The following is a 16,819-nucleotide window of genomic DNA, read 5'->3' on the forward strand; positions in this document are numbered from 1 at the left end:
AACTTTATTTACTCCTATATATACTTTGGCCTTATTATATTTTATCACATGCTTATCACACAGAAGCCAAAATAAATGCTTTTATCAACCTCTGTAGTCTTTTGATCGGAGATTGAGATTGCATACTTTTCTAACAGCATCTGTTATTTTTCATTCATTTAGCACAGAGTGTAATTTCTCAGACAACATACATTTTACAGATCACCAGCCTCATACTTTAGAAGGGTCATTGTTAAATTCACCTGAAGATAGGGACAAGGAGACTCAAAAATTAGGAGGAGAAAAATGTATCTCAGGGATGATATTTACACAAAGGGATAGCCCACAGAGGACCTTCTGTCTCCCAATCCGCTTTCCTCTTGATGGACAGAATAGTTGATAACAGAATTCTTAAAACTCCTATTGCACCTTCAGTGGCACTAGTGGTAAAAGGTCAGTGAAAAGCCAGGTCTATGCAAAGGAATGCTTGTTTGAAGCTACTGTGACCTTGAGAGGTTTATGTTTCAAGATACCAACGTTCATGAAAAACAAACCTCAAAGTATTTTCTTACTATAACACACACATTGTGCCATCCAGTAAAATCAAGACATGAAGGCAAATATATATAAAAAAAACTTCCACCAAAAAGACCTTCCCCATAAGTTACATCATTTTGCAGGCATAAAATGAGAGAATGCAAAGAACGAAGACACAGAAAACCAACGTTTGGTTTCTTTGCTCTTGCCAAAACATATCAAAGGTTCTGAATAAATCTTTCTGAATACATAACCTGACATGGGTAATTTCTTACCAAAAGAAATATCTAGGGTTCAAAGAGGTAATAAAAGATTTTAGTAATCTAAATCTATTTGCAGTACTTTCTGTCTAGTTGTCCTTGATATTTCACAAACTGGTAACCTCCTCTGCTCCCCTTTCATTCACACTTCTAATAAGACAGGTTAGCTTTCTATCATTTAATAGTCAGCTACCTTTCAAACAGCTCGAGAAGCTTGACTTTTCTCAGGTGAAGAACGACACAGTAAAGCTACTGAAGGATGCAAAAAAAAAAAAGGTAAAATGAATATTATAGCAGACATTTCTTGTCTGTAAATGTGATATCTAGCTTATTTTAATAGCTATACTAAAACCCCAAGGTATAGTTAACAGTATTATATGCCTTGTGTCCTCATATAAGAAAACATCCCCCAAATGCATTTTCTAATTTACAAGCCTGTGACAAATCCAAACTGCTGAGAAATTAAACTTTAAAAATATGTCTTCAGGTGATAGAGGAGCACTATTAATACTATCATAATTGTACACCACTTGCATCAAATCTGACGTTTCTGCTTAATATGTTTTGCTAAGGGTATACCATTTTATGGCCTCCCAATGAAATAAAATCCAACCCAGACGTTTTCACTTTTCTAATATAATTCACTTCAAGCTTTTAAAGCTGCCATTTCTTTTTCTTTCTTTACCTTCCAAAAGGTTGATCCCCTGGCATGCATTAATTCTACAAGAGTCTAGTACTGGGTCAATGAGTCAGTCATGAGTACCTCCATTAAGCATTAATTCACACTAAGGCACCTTAATGACATTTTGTCAGAGCTACCTTTCTAACTTCTAAACAGACTATTCAAAAAGTAATATAACAAGTTTGAGAGGCATTAAGAAAGATTAGTGCCTTAACAGGAGGCTCTGGGGAAGTCAATATTACCAAAAACTGCATCAAGGGGGAGGTGGAAAGGAAAAAATGTGAGAGCTGACTGGCCAAGTTATGGTCATTTCCGGGTGACTTGCTTCCTCAAAGGTCACTCCATGAATGTTCATTCTTCCTCCAGCTTGTACTGATTATCTTGAGAGAAGGTCGATGTTGATAAAGGGAGACACAATAAAATAAACTGTTATCCAGGTTCTCCCTTGTGTGTTACCACTCTAACATAGCACATACTATATTAATTCTGTTTCATCCACTGTAGGTGAACAAGTTTCTTTGAAAATGAACCAAAACAGCCCAAGTATAAGGAACAAAATGGTCTAAGTATATCTTTAATCATCCATTCGGCAATAATCTATCATACACTACATTTTTCAAAGGTGGTCTACCTTTTGCCACAATTCAAGATGCCAGAATTACAGCTGGGTTTTTAGGCTGATCAAACTACAGCCACAGCCCTGTTTTCATTAGCTCAGTGTGAAGTAATTTAGTTCCAGAGGAGACTACACAGAGGTAGAGAGGGAAGGAGGGAGGGGAAAGGGAGAAAGAGAGAAACAGAGAGAGAGAATGCCAGAGAGGACACATGCATGTGAGAAAAGGAGCCGGACTCCAAGAATTGCAGCTTCCTAAAGAGATATACATTCTTTTGCAAATTTCAGGTATTTGGTTTTTAAATTTTAATGCAGAATTTTTTAATACTGGTTTGAATGTATTTTTAAACTATATCAAGGCTGCAAAAGGACTCTGTTGTGGAAAGTGTCTGCAGTGCTTAAAAAAATCTCAATTTACTTGTTAAAATGGATCTACTTCAGCACTGACTTAAGCATTTGAGGATAAAGTGACTCATACTCCTCTTTCTTAAACAATACCTGATGAAAAAGACCACCAGATTTTACTTTCCTAAAAAAATTAATTTTAAAAGTATTTTTTAAATTAGACCTTGCTAATAAAGAATTAAGGCAATTCATATGATTATTTAATACAGTACTTGAAAGCAAAAATTGTGGCCAACTCACAATGCACAGCAATGAGGAATGTCAGATTAATCCCACACACTGTTTTAAAATTATTTCATAACCTGTGCCACAGTAATTAATGAGGTTAGTAAGATCAGAGATTAATGTACTTAAAGCAGCTTAGATGAATTTCAAATGTATGATAAGGAATACATGAATAATGAACACTTGCTAGTCTGAGCAGTTTTCAAAGAGTGCAACTTTGATGAGTAGCCAGTATTCCATGTACTAAATATTTACTATAAAGACTCGAAAAATCTTAAGGATGGGAAAACAATTTACAGCATGTATATCACATGGGAATCCACACTGCCAACCCTCTTCCCACATTTATAACTGCATGCAGAGCCAGAAGAAGCTACGCAAATATGCTAAAACTTTTAACAGAGCACTCCTCTTTTGCACACTCTCTACTTTCTTATAGGACTCCTGGAGAATATTAGAAGTTTCCAGACTGCAAAAATAAGTAGAGATTTTGAGAGGGTTGCTTTGTGGTTCCCCAAATCTCACTGCTTTTTAAGTCCCTGAGAACTGAATTAAAATGTTTGAAAAGACTGTAAGGCATTCCAAGCAGTAGCACAACAATCCGAAAAAAATGAGGTATTTGTACTAGCAGTAACAGTTCAGTTTCCTATCCTTTTGCAGAATGAACTTCATGGCCTCAGGGAAAAGTTGGCCCTGATGTCATGGCATTGAGAAATGTAGTTCATTAAGATCTTAAGCAACAAACAACAGCAAGAATTAGCTGCTATACTCATTCTTGATTTATCGCTAAGAAACACAGACTCTGCAAACAGAAAGGGCCTAAAGGGTCAACTAACACATTCTCTTGCCAATTCATGATTGTCCCTGATTCTTTTCCAGTGCTTTGCCAATCTAGTTACAAAAGAAAGTTTAGAAATAAGCGGTTTACTACTTCCCCTTGTGAGGATATTCAAACTCAAAGAATACTCAATTTCACTTTAACTTTTCATACTCTGTTGCTTGGGTGGGCATTCTTCCACTCTGATCCCTTTCCTCTGAGATTTACCTCTTTGTTCCTTGACAAACAATTCTTCTCTCTTTCATATGTTTCCATATTTCATAGCATTTATGTATCTTCACTCTTAGACATTAATTACCCCACACATACACACTTTTTTTCTACTTGTATCCAACTCTTTAAACACATTTGCTGATCTTCTTATGGCTCTCTCCAGTTTGGGTACATACTTCCACTAGCTGGTTCCCACCAAAGAGAGCACTAAGCATTTGCTTTATCCAGCATGAATGCATACTAAAAATTGGACAAGAAAAAGGAAAATAACTTGTGTTCTCCAAGAACATAACAGCTCTGAATGAATGACTAATCAGAACGTTTTAGGGGGAAATTAGATGCCATGAAATATTCTAGTTGCTATAATCTAAGGATAAAGCTTTGGTCTCATGATAAGCTTTCTGTCATCCTGTTGATCTTACAGTTTCCTCATTAAACTGAAGACAAAACAGCAATGCACTGACATATATTGCTTAGGCTACTGAAGTGTACCTCAGTGGACTTAACAAATGATGCAATACATTGAATGCTGCTATTAAATCTCCTCTAATTTCTACTTGTTTTTATTTTTTACCTTTTTTTTTTTTTACTTAGATAGGTTATTAAGGCTTTCTATTTGTTTTAGCATCACCTAAAGATTCAGCTCATTTTTTGAATCTGCTTCTGTTTATCTATTTTTATGTTAAGCTGAATCAACTAATAACAAATCAACTCACGGTTAATTTCTAAACTCACCTTCCCTGTATCTTCATTAATTAATAAACACATATTTTAAGCAGCATCTTTAATCCCTAAAGTATCCCTGAACAGACAGGTCAGGGAAAATATGGAGAAAACATTTATTGGCTAATATACCTCCTCTGTGCCTTCCATATTAGATTTTTTGTAATGACTTAGCTCCAAGAAGTATTTCTCTTTCTAATTGCGTAACTGAAATGTATATATATATAAATCTGACTCTGGGGCTGTATAGTAGACTGCCAAATGTATTCTGGAACACACTGTTTTACAATCTTTCTCCCCAGTGGAAGTCTGACCCTTAATTGTTACATTTTATCTATTATCCCCAAATCTCTTTTTTAAATTCAATGACATTAAAGTACATAGCTACCCCACTTCTTCACCTTTTGCCTTCCTTTTCTGAAGGTATCTGTTTTTTTAATACCAATACATTTTGCAATGCATCTGTTATCCATCCATAATTCCTTCATCCTTGCAATAGCTGGCAGCAGCAGTTTAAATTACCCCACTTGGTTCACAAGGCTGCTGGTATTTTCATACAAACATTTCAGTTCTTTGTTTTACTGATAACTAATTTGGTTGCTAGTTTAGGAACAATCCTTTCACTAATTATATACCCTAGCTAAATACCATCTCTCAGTCTGTCCTCAGATATTCCTTCATCTTTTGCAATGCCTTGATGTATTTAACTGCCCTCCTCCTGTGTACTGAAGCCAGACAAGAAGATTACAGTCACTTCCAACTGTCTTCCCTTATTCCTCAGCTTAAGGCTCTTATCTTTTGTTTGAGCCTCACTCCTAGGAAGTCACTTTCCCAGATATTCTAGTGGAATTCCAGGAAAACGAGATTTCATTGAAAGGGAAAAATTAAAATGTCAGCACTTTGAACATATAACAAATATAGTAGATTTTACCTCAAATTCCTTCCAAATTAGGAAACTTTCTAATGCACTTAAAATATTGTGATAGCACTTAAAATATTATTGACTTCCAGAGGAACATGAATAGATATGAAATAGGTTGTAGGAGGTCCAGGTCAGTTTCTTTTCTTTAAAAAGTATTTTCTCCCATATGTTGAGATGGCCACACAATTTACAATTAGTTATTCTAACTAGTAACTAAATAATAACAACATGGTTTATCCACATACACTTCTGAAACTGTTAGAATTATTTATGGAAACATGAGCTCTGGAATAAAATAAATCAACAAATTTACTTTTTTGGGTTTGGGGTTTTTTTTCAAGATAAGCAAAAAATATAATGGCAATATGACCTTGACTTTATAATTTCCTAGTATGAGTGGCAGTATAAAAATAGAAGAAAAATATATTCACTGTAAAAAAAGGGGTTTTTTTAAAAAAGAGCAATTTTAGGTATAGTGCAGCCTTTGCCTACCATATTACTAGAAAATGAGACTCGAGAAAGGACCATATTATTCAAAATATTACTAGATTTTGGGTTCTTTCTGATAAGGTTTCATGTATATGAACAATAGCCCTTTGTATTTAACAATAGGTAGGGAATAACAACAGTAAAATCATCCTGCTCTCTGGCTGTTTCTGTATATCGTGTAGAAGTTGTTTTAATCTAATGTGTATTGTTGCATAATATCCCTAGGCACTTTCAAGTAAAAGCTAAAGCTGTACAGAAAAGCCAACATTTTAAATGGGTCTTGTCATTAATGCTTTATTAATTGCCCCAGGCAATGCAAACCCAGAGCTAGGCAAGCTATAACAATATGACACTTTAAGGTCAAATCCAATTCCTGCTGTGTTTTATAGAGTGGGCCAAATATTGAGTTAACAGCAGGAAAGAACAATTTATTGGGCTTTTCTCCATCTCCTGATTATCTGATCTAAATTAAATCAGTTAGGTTGTTTTTCTCTAAAAACAAAACACCTTTTGTCCACTCAGCTTCAAAGAATCTTTGATTGTTTCTGTTAGAACAATAAACTTTAGTAACATCTATTTATTTACACTGTACCTAGTATACTGAATATAAAGAAATTAAAATATATAAATATATAAATATAAAATAAATATAGCATCCTCTTACATAAAACTAAATACCATAAATGAAAATGCACATTTATCTATTTATTTGATATATATGTTACCTTCACATCTGAGGTATCTCTTTGGCTGTTCCTCCAGGACCTGGCCACTGAAGAGAAGGTTCGATCTGGGTGGTCAAACTTGCCATCATTTGCATTTAGAAAGAATGTTGTAAAGGGCTCCTGTAGTTAATGAAATTAAGACAGATTAAGAAAACAGTACAAGGAATCATGCAGCAGGTTTCTGTCAAACTCCAAATGCCTTTTGTAGATCAAAATACTTCATAAAGGCAGAATTAAAGAAAAACATGGCACCTCATAATTATATGTATGCATGGGTATCTGCACTGAACACCTGAATACATTTATTGGCACTAACACATTTTGCACACACAAATCTTGAGTTCTCTTCCATAACACTAATTACCCACCAGTAGCAGACCCATGTAGCTCAGATCCAGTTCACAATACTTCCTACTTCATTGCAACCACCATAAACACACTCTGTGTTATTTATATAACTGCGCTTTGTTTACCCCTTGTATGTTGGTATGTCAAAATAAAATCTTAAAAAAATCCCCTCTCTTAATCTTCCTTTTCATTTAATTGAAAGGACCTCAGTATGTTCCACTTTGCCTCATGGTGAGTAGAACGGCTCTATGGCCATTATGAGGCAGACTATGGCTATAGGAAACCTAGCTTCATCATTACTTTGGGGCAGAGACAGATTAAATATTTAGAGTCTTTAGTTTTGCTAATTCTATCTGAAACCACGATCCCAATACTTACTAAATGGAAACAGCTACTAACTTCTGGGGAAGAAGAGCTCAAGTCTTAAACAGTCTGGATAACCCATTTTCATGTCCCCACATTCCACTGCAGGGAAGGGGTTAACAAAGGACCAAATCTTTATTTGACCTGAATACTGAGATCATTGCCAGCTCCCTGGTTTTCCGGCACCACTCCATTAGCTCTCTTATTCAACTGTATATTTAGCAATATGTCTACAGAGATGAAAGTTGCTTCTTCCTCTTTGCCAAAGTCTCCTGGGGAATGTTTTAAACAGGGTCCCTTTTACCAAATTCACACCTAAATTTACTTCCTTGCATATCCTGATCATTTGGAAATTTTGTTAATCAAAGCAGTTCATAATTAGTAGATCACAATTGGTATTACACTATTATTCATCTATTATTTTAATTTTACTCTATATATTCTCTGTTTCATTTTCTGAAACTTTTGAGGAAAGCATAGAACTCCTCCTTTGATAAAGAATTTATGAAGAAATCATGCCACATTATATCTATTGTGTGTAAATTACCCCAGGTTAAAAAGGATTGAAATAATTCATGTTTACGTAGCATTTAAGAGTAACTAAAATGTACATAAGGAAAGCATGCATGCAAAGGTAGTGAAAAGATACAAAAAGAAGAGGAAAATACAAGAGGGAATTCAGACTTCTAGAGACCGTTGTTTCTCTATCTCCATGTCTTCCCAATTACACAACAGTCAACACAGGTTATTTTCTTTCAAAGAAGAAAAAAGTTTACATTTTTTTCTCTAAATGAGAAATGATGTCTTATTGACATCATATGTCAATATGTAAGGGAATCATTTATATTTGAAAAAAGATTTCTTCTTCTTAACTTCCAATGTCTATTGGTGCAAATATGGAATTGATTTCATTATAATAATGCAAGACATTCTACTGCTAATTAAATGGTTGAGGTTTTTATCCATGTTTTTTTCATCTTAAAACATTGGGAATTTGTTTTTAAAGTACAGATTCAAAAGAATAGGATCTTATAACTATAATTTCATCAGTGCACTTATTCCAATCAGAGAATCCTAATATGTGTTAAATAATTAATTAAAATAATTGAATTTAACGAAATCATCGCAGTATAATTACTTATTGGAGGACCCCAAATGCCATTGCAAACAATTACTTTGTTTGCACTCGTAAATATTGAAAGACTGTGGTGAGGAAGAGGTTTATAATTTAAACAGAATATTAAAATTTAACAGTAGCTCAACTAGGTGAGTAGTATAAACTACCACCATGAAATATTGAAAGAAAATAAATTAAGTTTTTATCTATTCAGATTTTACAGTGCTCCACATAGTGAACTTCATGTAAAATATAAATGAAAATGTGTATGCTTCAGACCCAGAACTATGAAATGGAAAACAACATACACAGGAATTAGATTATTCTAATTTACCCTAAACCTCTATTAATATTATAATTTTAACATTAAATTTACAGGTTTTTAATATTACAATTATTTTGGTTTTAACTGAATTCCTCCTCCAAATTACCTATATATATTTGCAATAGCAATTATGCTATTTTTGCTAGCTTGCCCATACTGTTGTTGATCTGAGTACAAATAATTAGTCTTCTACCAACTCCTACCTATCTTTTTTTTTTTTAATAAGATACATATAATTTTTGTGAATATTATTGTGGAGCAGACTGTGGATCATTGCTGAGGTTCTGAAATCAGAAGCAGTTGATGGATTTAAAAAAAGCAGAAACCAGAAACCAGAAAAATGATGTAATTACAATAAATAATGTAAAAATACTAATCCAAACTTCTATGACAACATTATTTTAAGCATCTAAGACAAATACACAAAAGCAGTAACATTCATAATCAAGGATTAAACTTTTAGCAGCTGAGCACTACAGGGTGCCCTATTATGCTATCCTGCCATGGCCTGTTGTGCCTATCTTTTTGGATTTTTAATCCGTAGCAGAAATTCAGAGCTTTCACTGGCTTTATCTCAGGCCTCTCACATAATTTTAAGGTAATTTTTATTCTCTGGGAAGTCAAGTGCTTATATTATATAAATATAATTCATATCTGTATTCAATATACTCATTTAAATACTGTTATTCTATGATACCGATTACTGTCATTTCATGTAAAGGTTTTGTTGCTGTGAAAGCTATAAAGCTGCACAATGTTTTCATTATAACTCCATCTCACTCGTTCAAATATTCTGAATAAAATTCATGCCTTGTTCACTGCCAACAAGAAGAGAAATTTGTGGCGTACTTGATTACATTGAATACAAGCTTGAGCTTTGAGAACAAGGAATTTTTCAGTTCAACAGCACTTCTCTCCCTCCATTCCCTTTTAACAGCGCCCAGACTCATTTGAATCATTTATGGTGGGAGTAGGGGAGGGAGGAAGAAGGGATGTGTTCATTCTAAGACATCCTATGTCAAACAAAAATGTCATTTCAGCCATTTGTAAGAGGAGAAAGAGAGAGTATGTAGGGATTTGACAGAATAATGTAGACCTTTTGTCTGATATATCTATGACTGTCCTGCTCAAATCTACCAAAAAGAAGACTCAGATTCAATCCTGTTTACAGAGGACTTCCAGTACTTCTCACCTTTGAATCTCACTAAAAACTGGTTTTAGCTCAATCAGACCTGACTTATAATAAATCCAGAATTTCTTCTATCTTGTACAAATACTTAGTCATTGCAATAGAAACTGGAAAACAATTATTCTCTACAAACATCTTGACTACCATGTTAGAGAATCATGCTCCCTAATACTGATCTCTGTTTCAATAAAGATGCAACTGTTTCACACAAGCATAATTTCTTCAACAGCAACTACTAAGAGCATCCAAGTGTACCATAACTCTATCCTATTTCACCTAAAAATCTGGAACCAATGTTGATATTTACATTCTACATGATTCAAGCCAGAATTCATTCTTCTACCTTTCTTTTTCCTTCTGTCTACTTCTCAGGTCAAGTCACTGGAATATATGGCATTCTGATGTAGCATTCTTGATTTAAACCAAGTGCAAACAATCATTGGTTTAAACTATTCTGCCTTCTGCAACTTAAATATTCACTGCTCCAGATGGAAATGCACATGAAGAAAATGACTCTTGAACCAGGTGATAAGGTCATCAAGTTATAAACTATGAATATTCAATTTCATTTACAGAAAAATTGAACTATGTCAACAGAATAATGCATCCCTTTCTAGAATACTTTTTGTTCTGTTTGCTGGAGCAAACCTGTGGGTGATGTTTGCTTCTACAGAATAAGTAGAATTTCTTGGGTTTAGATGTAAACATGTGTAATGTGCAAAAATGTTTAATCATGGTTTCATTTCAGTAACACCTGAAAGGAGGGAAAGGCAATATTATATAAATAATGGTTGTCTGTTGGTTTTTAGCATGATTATTAACCTGTCTGAACAATATGGTAGACTTCCATATTCATTATTTCCCTCTGTAAAGTAGCTATCTAATCTTTAATATAGTCTTCAACTTTGAAAGAAAGCTGATCATTTTCAATGAACAGTTGATTCTGGATATAAACCTGTTCCTGGAGATCATGCAGGATTCACTTGTAATTATAGCACTAAGTATTTCTAGGCTGTGGCTCAGTTCATGTCTTATAAAGCTAGTTAGAGGGTTGTTGCCTATCCTTTCATAATTCTAGCATGATGTAGTGGTCTAAAATATAAAATGGAATAGCTTAAATAAACATGTTCAGGTAAATTAAGAATCACAATTTCACTTCACATATGAATGTGTGCTTGCACATATGGAAAGGGGGCTGCAGAGAAAGAGGGTGTACATATTATCTTGGTTTGTGAGAGATTCAAAGTCAGCTGTATAATCTTCAAAAGGGATCACAATCATTGTGATATACGGCCTGGTGAGGTATGGCCATTGCTTATCCTGAAACTGGCTAGTGTTCCACAGAAGAGAAGGGAACATACCTGGACTTGCACAACTAACTCACAGAAAATGGAAACAGAATCTTTTTAGATGCACTTGTAGCTCATAGCACCAATTAAGCAGTACACCTTATTCTATTAAGTGCAATGAAAGGCAGAAGAACAGAAATTAATAACAAAATTTTTGTATTTGCTGTAGTTACCAGTAGCTTCAAAATACATGCTAAGCCATTGTTGATTTTTTGAGAACATAATGAATAGGTCACTCTTAAAGATGGATTTTTACTGGACACTCTTAGCATACAAAAGAACTCAAGAGAAAACTGTACTACTAGTGAAAAATCTGTTAGTGACAAAACAGAGGCAGAGACTGATGATATCAAAATCAATTACGCAGGACAGAACTGATGCTAAGGCATACAAGTCTTTTAAAAAACTAGCCTGATATGTGTATTGGGTTTGTGTGGCAAAGTTTTGGTAGTGGGGGGCTATAGTAGTGGCTTCTGCTAGAAGTTGACAGGAGGTTCCACCATATCCAACAGAGCCAATGCCAGCTGGCTCCAAGACAGAACCATCGCTGGCCAAGGCTCAGCCTGTCACTTATAGCTATAGTGCCACTAGGATAACACACTTAAGAAGGGTCAGGGGAAAAACTGCAGAAGAACAACATTATACAGAGGAATATGTGAGAGAAAGCACTCTGCAGACACCCAAGTCAGTGCAGGAGGAGAGGGAGAAAGTGCTCCAGGTGTCAGAGCAGAGATTCTCCTGAAAGCCTGTGGTGAAGACCATGGTGAATCAGGGTGTCCCCCTGTAGCCCATGGGGATCCACCATGAGATCCACCTGCAGCCCCTGGAGGACTCCACACCAGAGCAGGTGGATACCTGAGGGAGGTCGTGACCCCCTGGGAAGCTTGTGCAGGAGCAGGCTCCCGGTAGGACTTTTGACCGCGCAGGGGATCCCACTGGAGTCCTGAAGTACTGCACCCCGTGGAAGGGACCCACACTGGAGCAGTTCATGAAGAACTGCACCCTGCAGGAAGGACTCACTTTGGAGAAGTTCATGGAGGACTGCCTCCTGTCGGAAGGATCCCATGCTGGAGCAGGGGAAGGGTGTGAAGAGTCCTCCCCCTGAGGAGGAAGGAGCAGCAGAGACACTGTGTGATGAACTGACCACACCCCCCATTTCCCATCCTCCTGTGTGAGGGAGGGGAAAGGAGCATGAGAATTTGGGAGTCAAGCCCAAAGAAGAAGGGAGTGGGGGGGGCTGAAGGTGTTTTAGGATTTGGGCTTGTTTTCTCACTATCCTACTCTGATTGGATTGGTAATAATTTAAACTAATTTCCCCAAGTCTAGTCTGTTTTGCCCATGATGATAACTGGTAAGTGACCTCTCCTTGTTCTTATCTCAACCCTCAGGCCTTTCCTTATATTTTCTCTCTCTTGCCCAGCTGAGGAGGGGAGTAACAGAGCATCTTTGATGGGCACCTGATGTGGAGGCAGAGCACACCCACCACAATACATCAGATAAAGGAAAGGAACAGAGGGAAATATGAGGCAGTGAGGAGCAGATTATCACAGAATTGGTTCAGAAATATGATATTAAAAGCAATGTTTTGAAGACAACTGACAGAAACCAGATTGCATCTGTCAAAGCCAAAAAGCAAGATGATTTTTAAGGTTTTGTGGCAATTACAAAATTCTCTCTCTATATATAAACTTCAGAGTGGCTGAAACTTCCTTTCCTACGGCAAATACGGTTTCCTCCAATCCTAAGGTCTAGCCAGACAGTTTCTCCCCTTGAATCCCCATTACTCTATATTGTTTTGTTCTGCTCATTTCCAATTTACCTCTTGTCATAGTTTTTTTGTTTCTTTGCTTGCTTATTTTCACTTAATTTCTCTCTTTTTGTTTTCCCTTTTCTTTTATTCTTTGATCTACAGTCTTCTCCCATGATTTTAGATTCCACGCCTCTTACACTCTCAGTTTGTTGTCACTGTCTACCGAAAGCTCTACTGTAACACATCTTTTCCCACAAATCTTCTCCAGTCTCTTAAAATACTGAAAACATTTTTCTGTCTGAATCTCTGCATCTCTTAATGTCACCTTTCTCTTCCTGTATTAGACTGTAATTTGCCTTTTCTTACACAGTCTTCATCACAAACTTACACCAAAGCACTAGTTCAAGAAATTCACAGGCATGAAATACTACTTTAACCCTCAGAAATCTGACCTAGCCTTATCTATCAGCTTCAGTGGCACAATCCCTTAGGATTTTTTATCCTTTATATTATAGCAAAAAATCTCTCTCTAAGGATCACTATGACTTTATAATTTTTTCCTCTATACACATTTATTTTTAAATATTTATTTTGGGTTTCCATATGCAGCCTTATCCAGACTCATCATATTATTTTCTTTTTTCCTTTTCAAACTTTCCCCCCATCTGTCTTCCTTCACTTCTGTTGTCTACTCCCATTAGAGATTGGTTTTCTTTGTTGGTCAATCATATTTAAATAATCTTTAAAGTACTTATGCAGGTGAGCCCCTGTATTTAAGTTCTCTGTTGTTTTCACCTTCTTTCCATCTGCATCCTCTTCTCTGGAAAGCACTGGTTTTCCTTTTCTGCTTTTTATTCTCACACATATTGTTTGCTCTAACAAACATAATTTGTCAGGTCTATATTGCAAGGCCATCAAGACAGAGACCTTGTACTCTTGCTCTTTTAGGTCAGAAAAGAAAGAGAGCAAGAACATCTACAGTATTACATAAACAACAGCAGTAAAAATGACATTGCATTAACCTATACAGGAAATGAATACTCCTTGGTGTGTTGTACCTTCAGCCTGTAAGTAGACTTTCAGGTCCAAGAATTTGCTGCCTAGCAAGAGGATCTTTTGTGGAATAGCAGCCAAAATTAATAGATAAACATGTAAATAAAACTACTGCTTTTAATATACTTTAAGGCAACAAACAAGCACATGTGTGCCATAAAATGTATTCACAGTAAATGAATAATTTAGCAACATTTATAAGGAATACAGTGATCACCCCACATAGGAGTGTAAACAACACTTAGTTTCCCATGGTTTAAGAAGTATATCCTGAACTCACAGACACATGAATTCTTCCCTTCTGAGCAGAAAAAAAGGACATCTCTAATGAAACCTGAGATGAGTGAAAACTTAGATATCAAGCTTTATGTGGCTCTGTTTTGCTTTGTTGTGTGCAAAACATGCTTAGAATATACCTTATGCAACACATTTTATTGGCAGGGTGTACTTGAAGTTAAGTAATTACAGAGTGACTCAATTTTTCTTTAATTCAGGTTTCTCTGTGGAACCTTCAGTCTCTCATCAACGCTCTTTATTCTGTAAATCATAGTGATAGCACGTAAACTGAATTCAGATTCATTCCATCTTTGAAGTTTGGTCCCGTTCCCTAGATCTGATTTTGGTGATAAGATTTAAGCATGAGGTTTCCAACACTGACACAGGAGTTTGAATTTAGAACCCACAGTTTTACATTTCTGAAAACTGTAGAGATAGTAACTCACTGAGTAGCATAGTTCATTTGCATAAAATATTACTCTATGCTGCTTTAATACAAAACTGGTTCTATAATTCCCTTCTCAATTTGACAATTTAAGGTTCTTTTTAAAAAAGGCTGTTCTTTAATGTTGTATGTGCCTGTCCCTAGCCAAAAATAATAAATTAATACATGAGTAGTATCAGATTTCTGTATTGTCTAGAGATATTTTTTTAGGAGGATTTAGTTTTAGATGCATTCTTCTCATTGTATATGTCCTTATACCACCGTAATTTTGTGTTTAAATTTATTTCAGATTGTTTGGGTAGGAAGGACCCTCTGATCACTACAAATTAATATTGTGATATGCAGTATATCTAGAGAATTTCTAAGTTTTTAAGGTAGGGAAGAACAACGAGATTTTGACAGAAAGGTGCTTTCATTTAAAAAAAAAAAATTGAAACAGTAGTTAGTGACAGAAAAGATGCTGTAGATAAAGATTTAATTACAACCAGGATCCAGAAATACTTACAATACGAACAAGCCAAGCCAATGTAGAAGTAGATGTAGAGTAGTGGGTGTTGTAATGATAAGGTGGAGTCTGATCATCTTCCCATGTCTCATACCGTTCTGCATAGAAGACTGCTCTCTTTGGGTTCAAAGCCCCAATAGGCTGCAAAGTAATAAGAGGTCAAATATATTATCAGCTGAAGGGCAGCATGTCTGATATGTCACAGGTTAATTCTGCATTAGGATTCACTACACAGGAGACTTGCAACCAAACTTGTTCCATGCTGCAGTAACCCCTCCAGATTGCTGTAATCTTAGAATTTATTTTCAAAGACTTTGTGTACTAGAAGTCTTATGAGTTTCCTTATTTTAATTGACAAATATAAGTGATCCACATCTGCAAACTTTCAAGACCTTCTTGAAGTATATGTTGTTTCCCAATTAGTTCAGTAATGTTGTTCTGGAAATAGACTTCTAAAACTGCATTTAAAATGCATTGAGGCCAAACTAATATTTCTGTTGCTGTCATTCACCATAATCACACAGCTAATGAAAACTGACTTTTGCTCACAAAGGATACTTAGTAATGTGCAGTTCATGATGAAAAGATTTCACACAGAACTGCTGATGGTGTCTGGTGATTCTAAGCAGAAATACTTAAAAAGCATGCATAGTCCTCAGGACTGGATATACTTTCTGTCTGAACAAAGCCACGTTTTACTGAGCAAAGCAAACAAGCTTTGTACTTGAAAACAATAGAATTTGGAAATCATTCGCAAACTCCATTCTGAGCAAACTTAACAGACAATCTATACAAATTAGTTAAAAAACAAAATATGTGTAAGGCAGGAGTAGGAACTGTAGGTTTTGGTGTGGCTACTTAGGGAATACATGCATTTTATGATTTTTAACCCACTTTATCTCAGAAGTTTTTGCAAAATATACTTCTGATACACTTGTATCACTTTTATTAAGTGATACAAAAGTTACTTGTATAAAGAAAATACAGATTTAAGCTTTTGAAGTAAAATTAACCAAACACACGGAGTTTACTACTTAGAGGAGAGCACACTTCCACACCAAATAATTATATAAACTTACTATAATTTTTAGCGATTACTTGATTTGAAGTAATCAAAAGCTAAATTCGAATGGATATTATTAAGGGTATTAAAACTTGAAAAAAACATATACACAAGGAATTTGACCCTTTTCAAAATGCTAACAGGTATTCTTGCATTTTATTCCACCACATAATTTTTTCTGGTGAATTAAAATCCAAAGTAATTTGGACTGGAAATACTGGTACAAGGCCAAATCAGTGTGTTTCACTACATTACATATGTAAGTAAAAAATTTTAAAGCTACAAGTATTTTGTTTCTTCAGCACTGCAATGTTTTTTGAGATGGCTGTTAAAAAGGCTGACCTAGAACATGATGTTTTCTGATTTAACAGTTTAGATCCTGTTTTTAAATAGTAGTGTGGTGAACACTTATATTTTAAAACATT

At 35.3% G+C, this 16,819-nt stretch overlaps 1 protein-coding gene across 1 annotated transcript in view; it reads right to left on the minus strand.

Annotated features, from left to right (window-relative positions):
* NBEA (neurobeachin) overlaps nt 1-16,819 on the minus strand; it is a 451,136-nt gene that overhangs the window by 63,573 nt on the left and 370,744 nt on the right. Inside the window, exons 45-46 of the mRNA XM_027677697.1 lie at nt 15,332-15,472; nt 6,612-6,731 (exon numbers count right to left, since the gene is read on the minus strand). Of these exons, the coding sequence (XP_027533498.1) occupies nt 6,612-6,731; nt 15,332-15,472 (261 nt within the window). The remainder of the gene's footprint in view (nt 1-6,611; nt 6,732-15,331; nt 15,473-16,819) is intronic.

The sequence above is a fragment of the Neopelma chrysocephalum genome, unplaced genomic scaffold, assembly GCF_003984885.1.
Source record: "Neopelma chrysocephalum unplaced genomic scaffold, ASM398488v2 Primary Assembly neopelma1_43, whole genome shotgun sequence".
Lineage (NCBI taxonomy): Eukaryota > Metazoa > Chordata > Aves > Passeriformes > Pipridae > Neopelma > Neopelma chrysocephalum.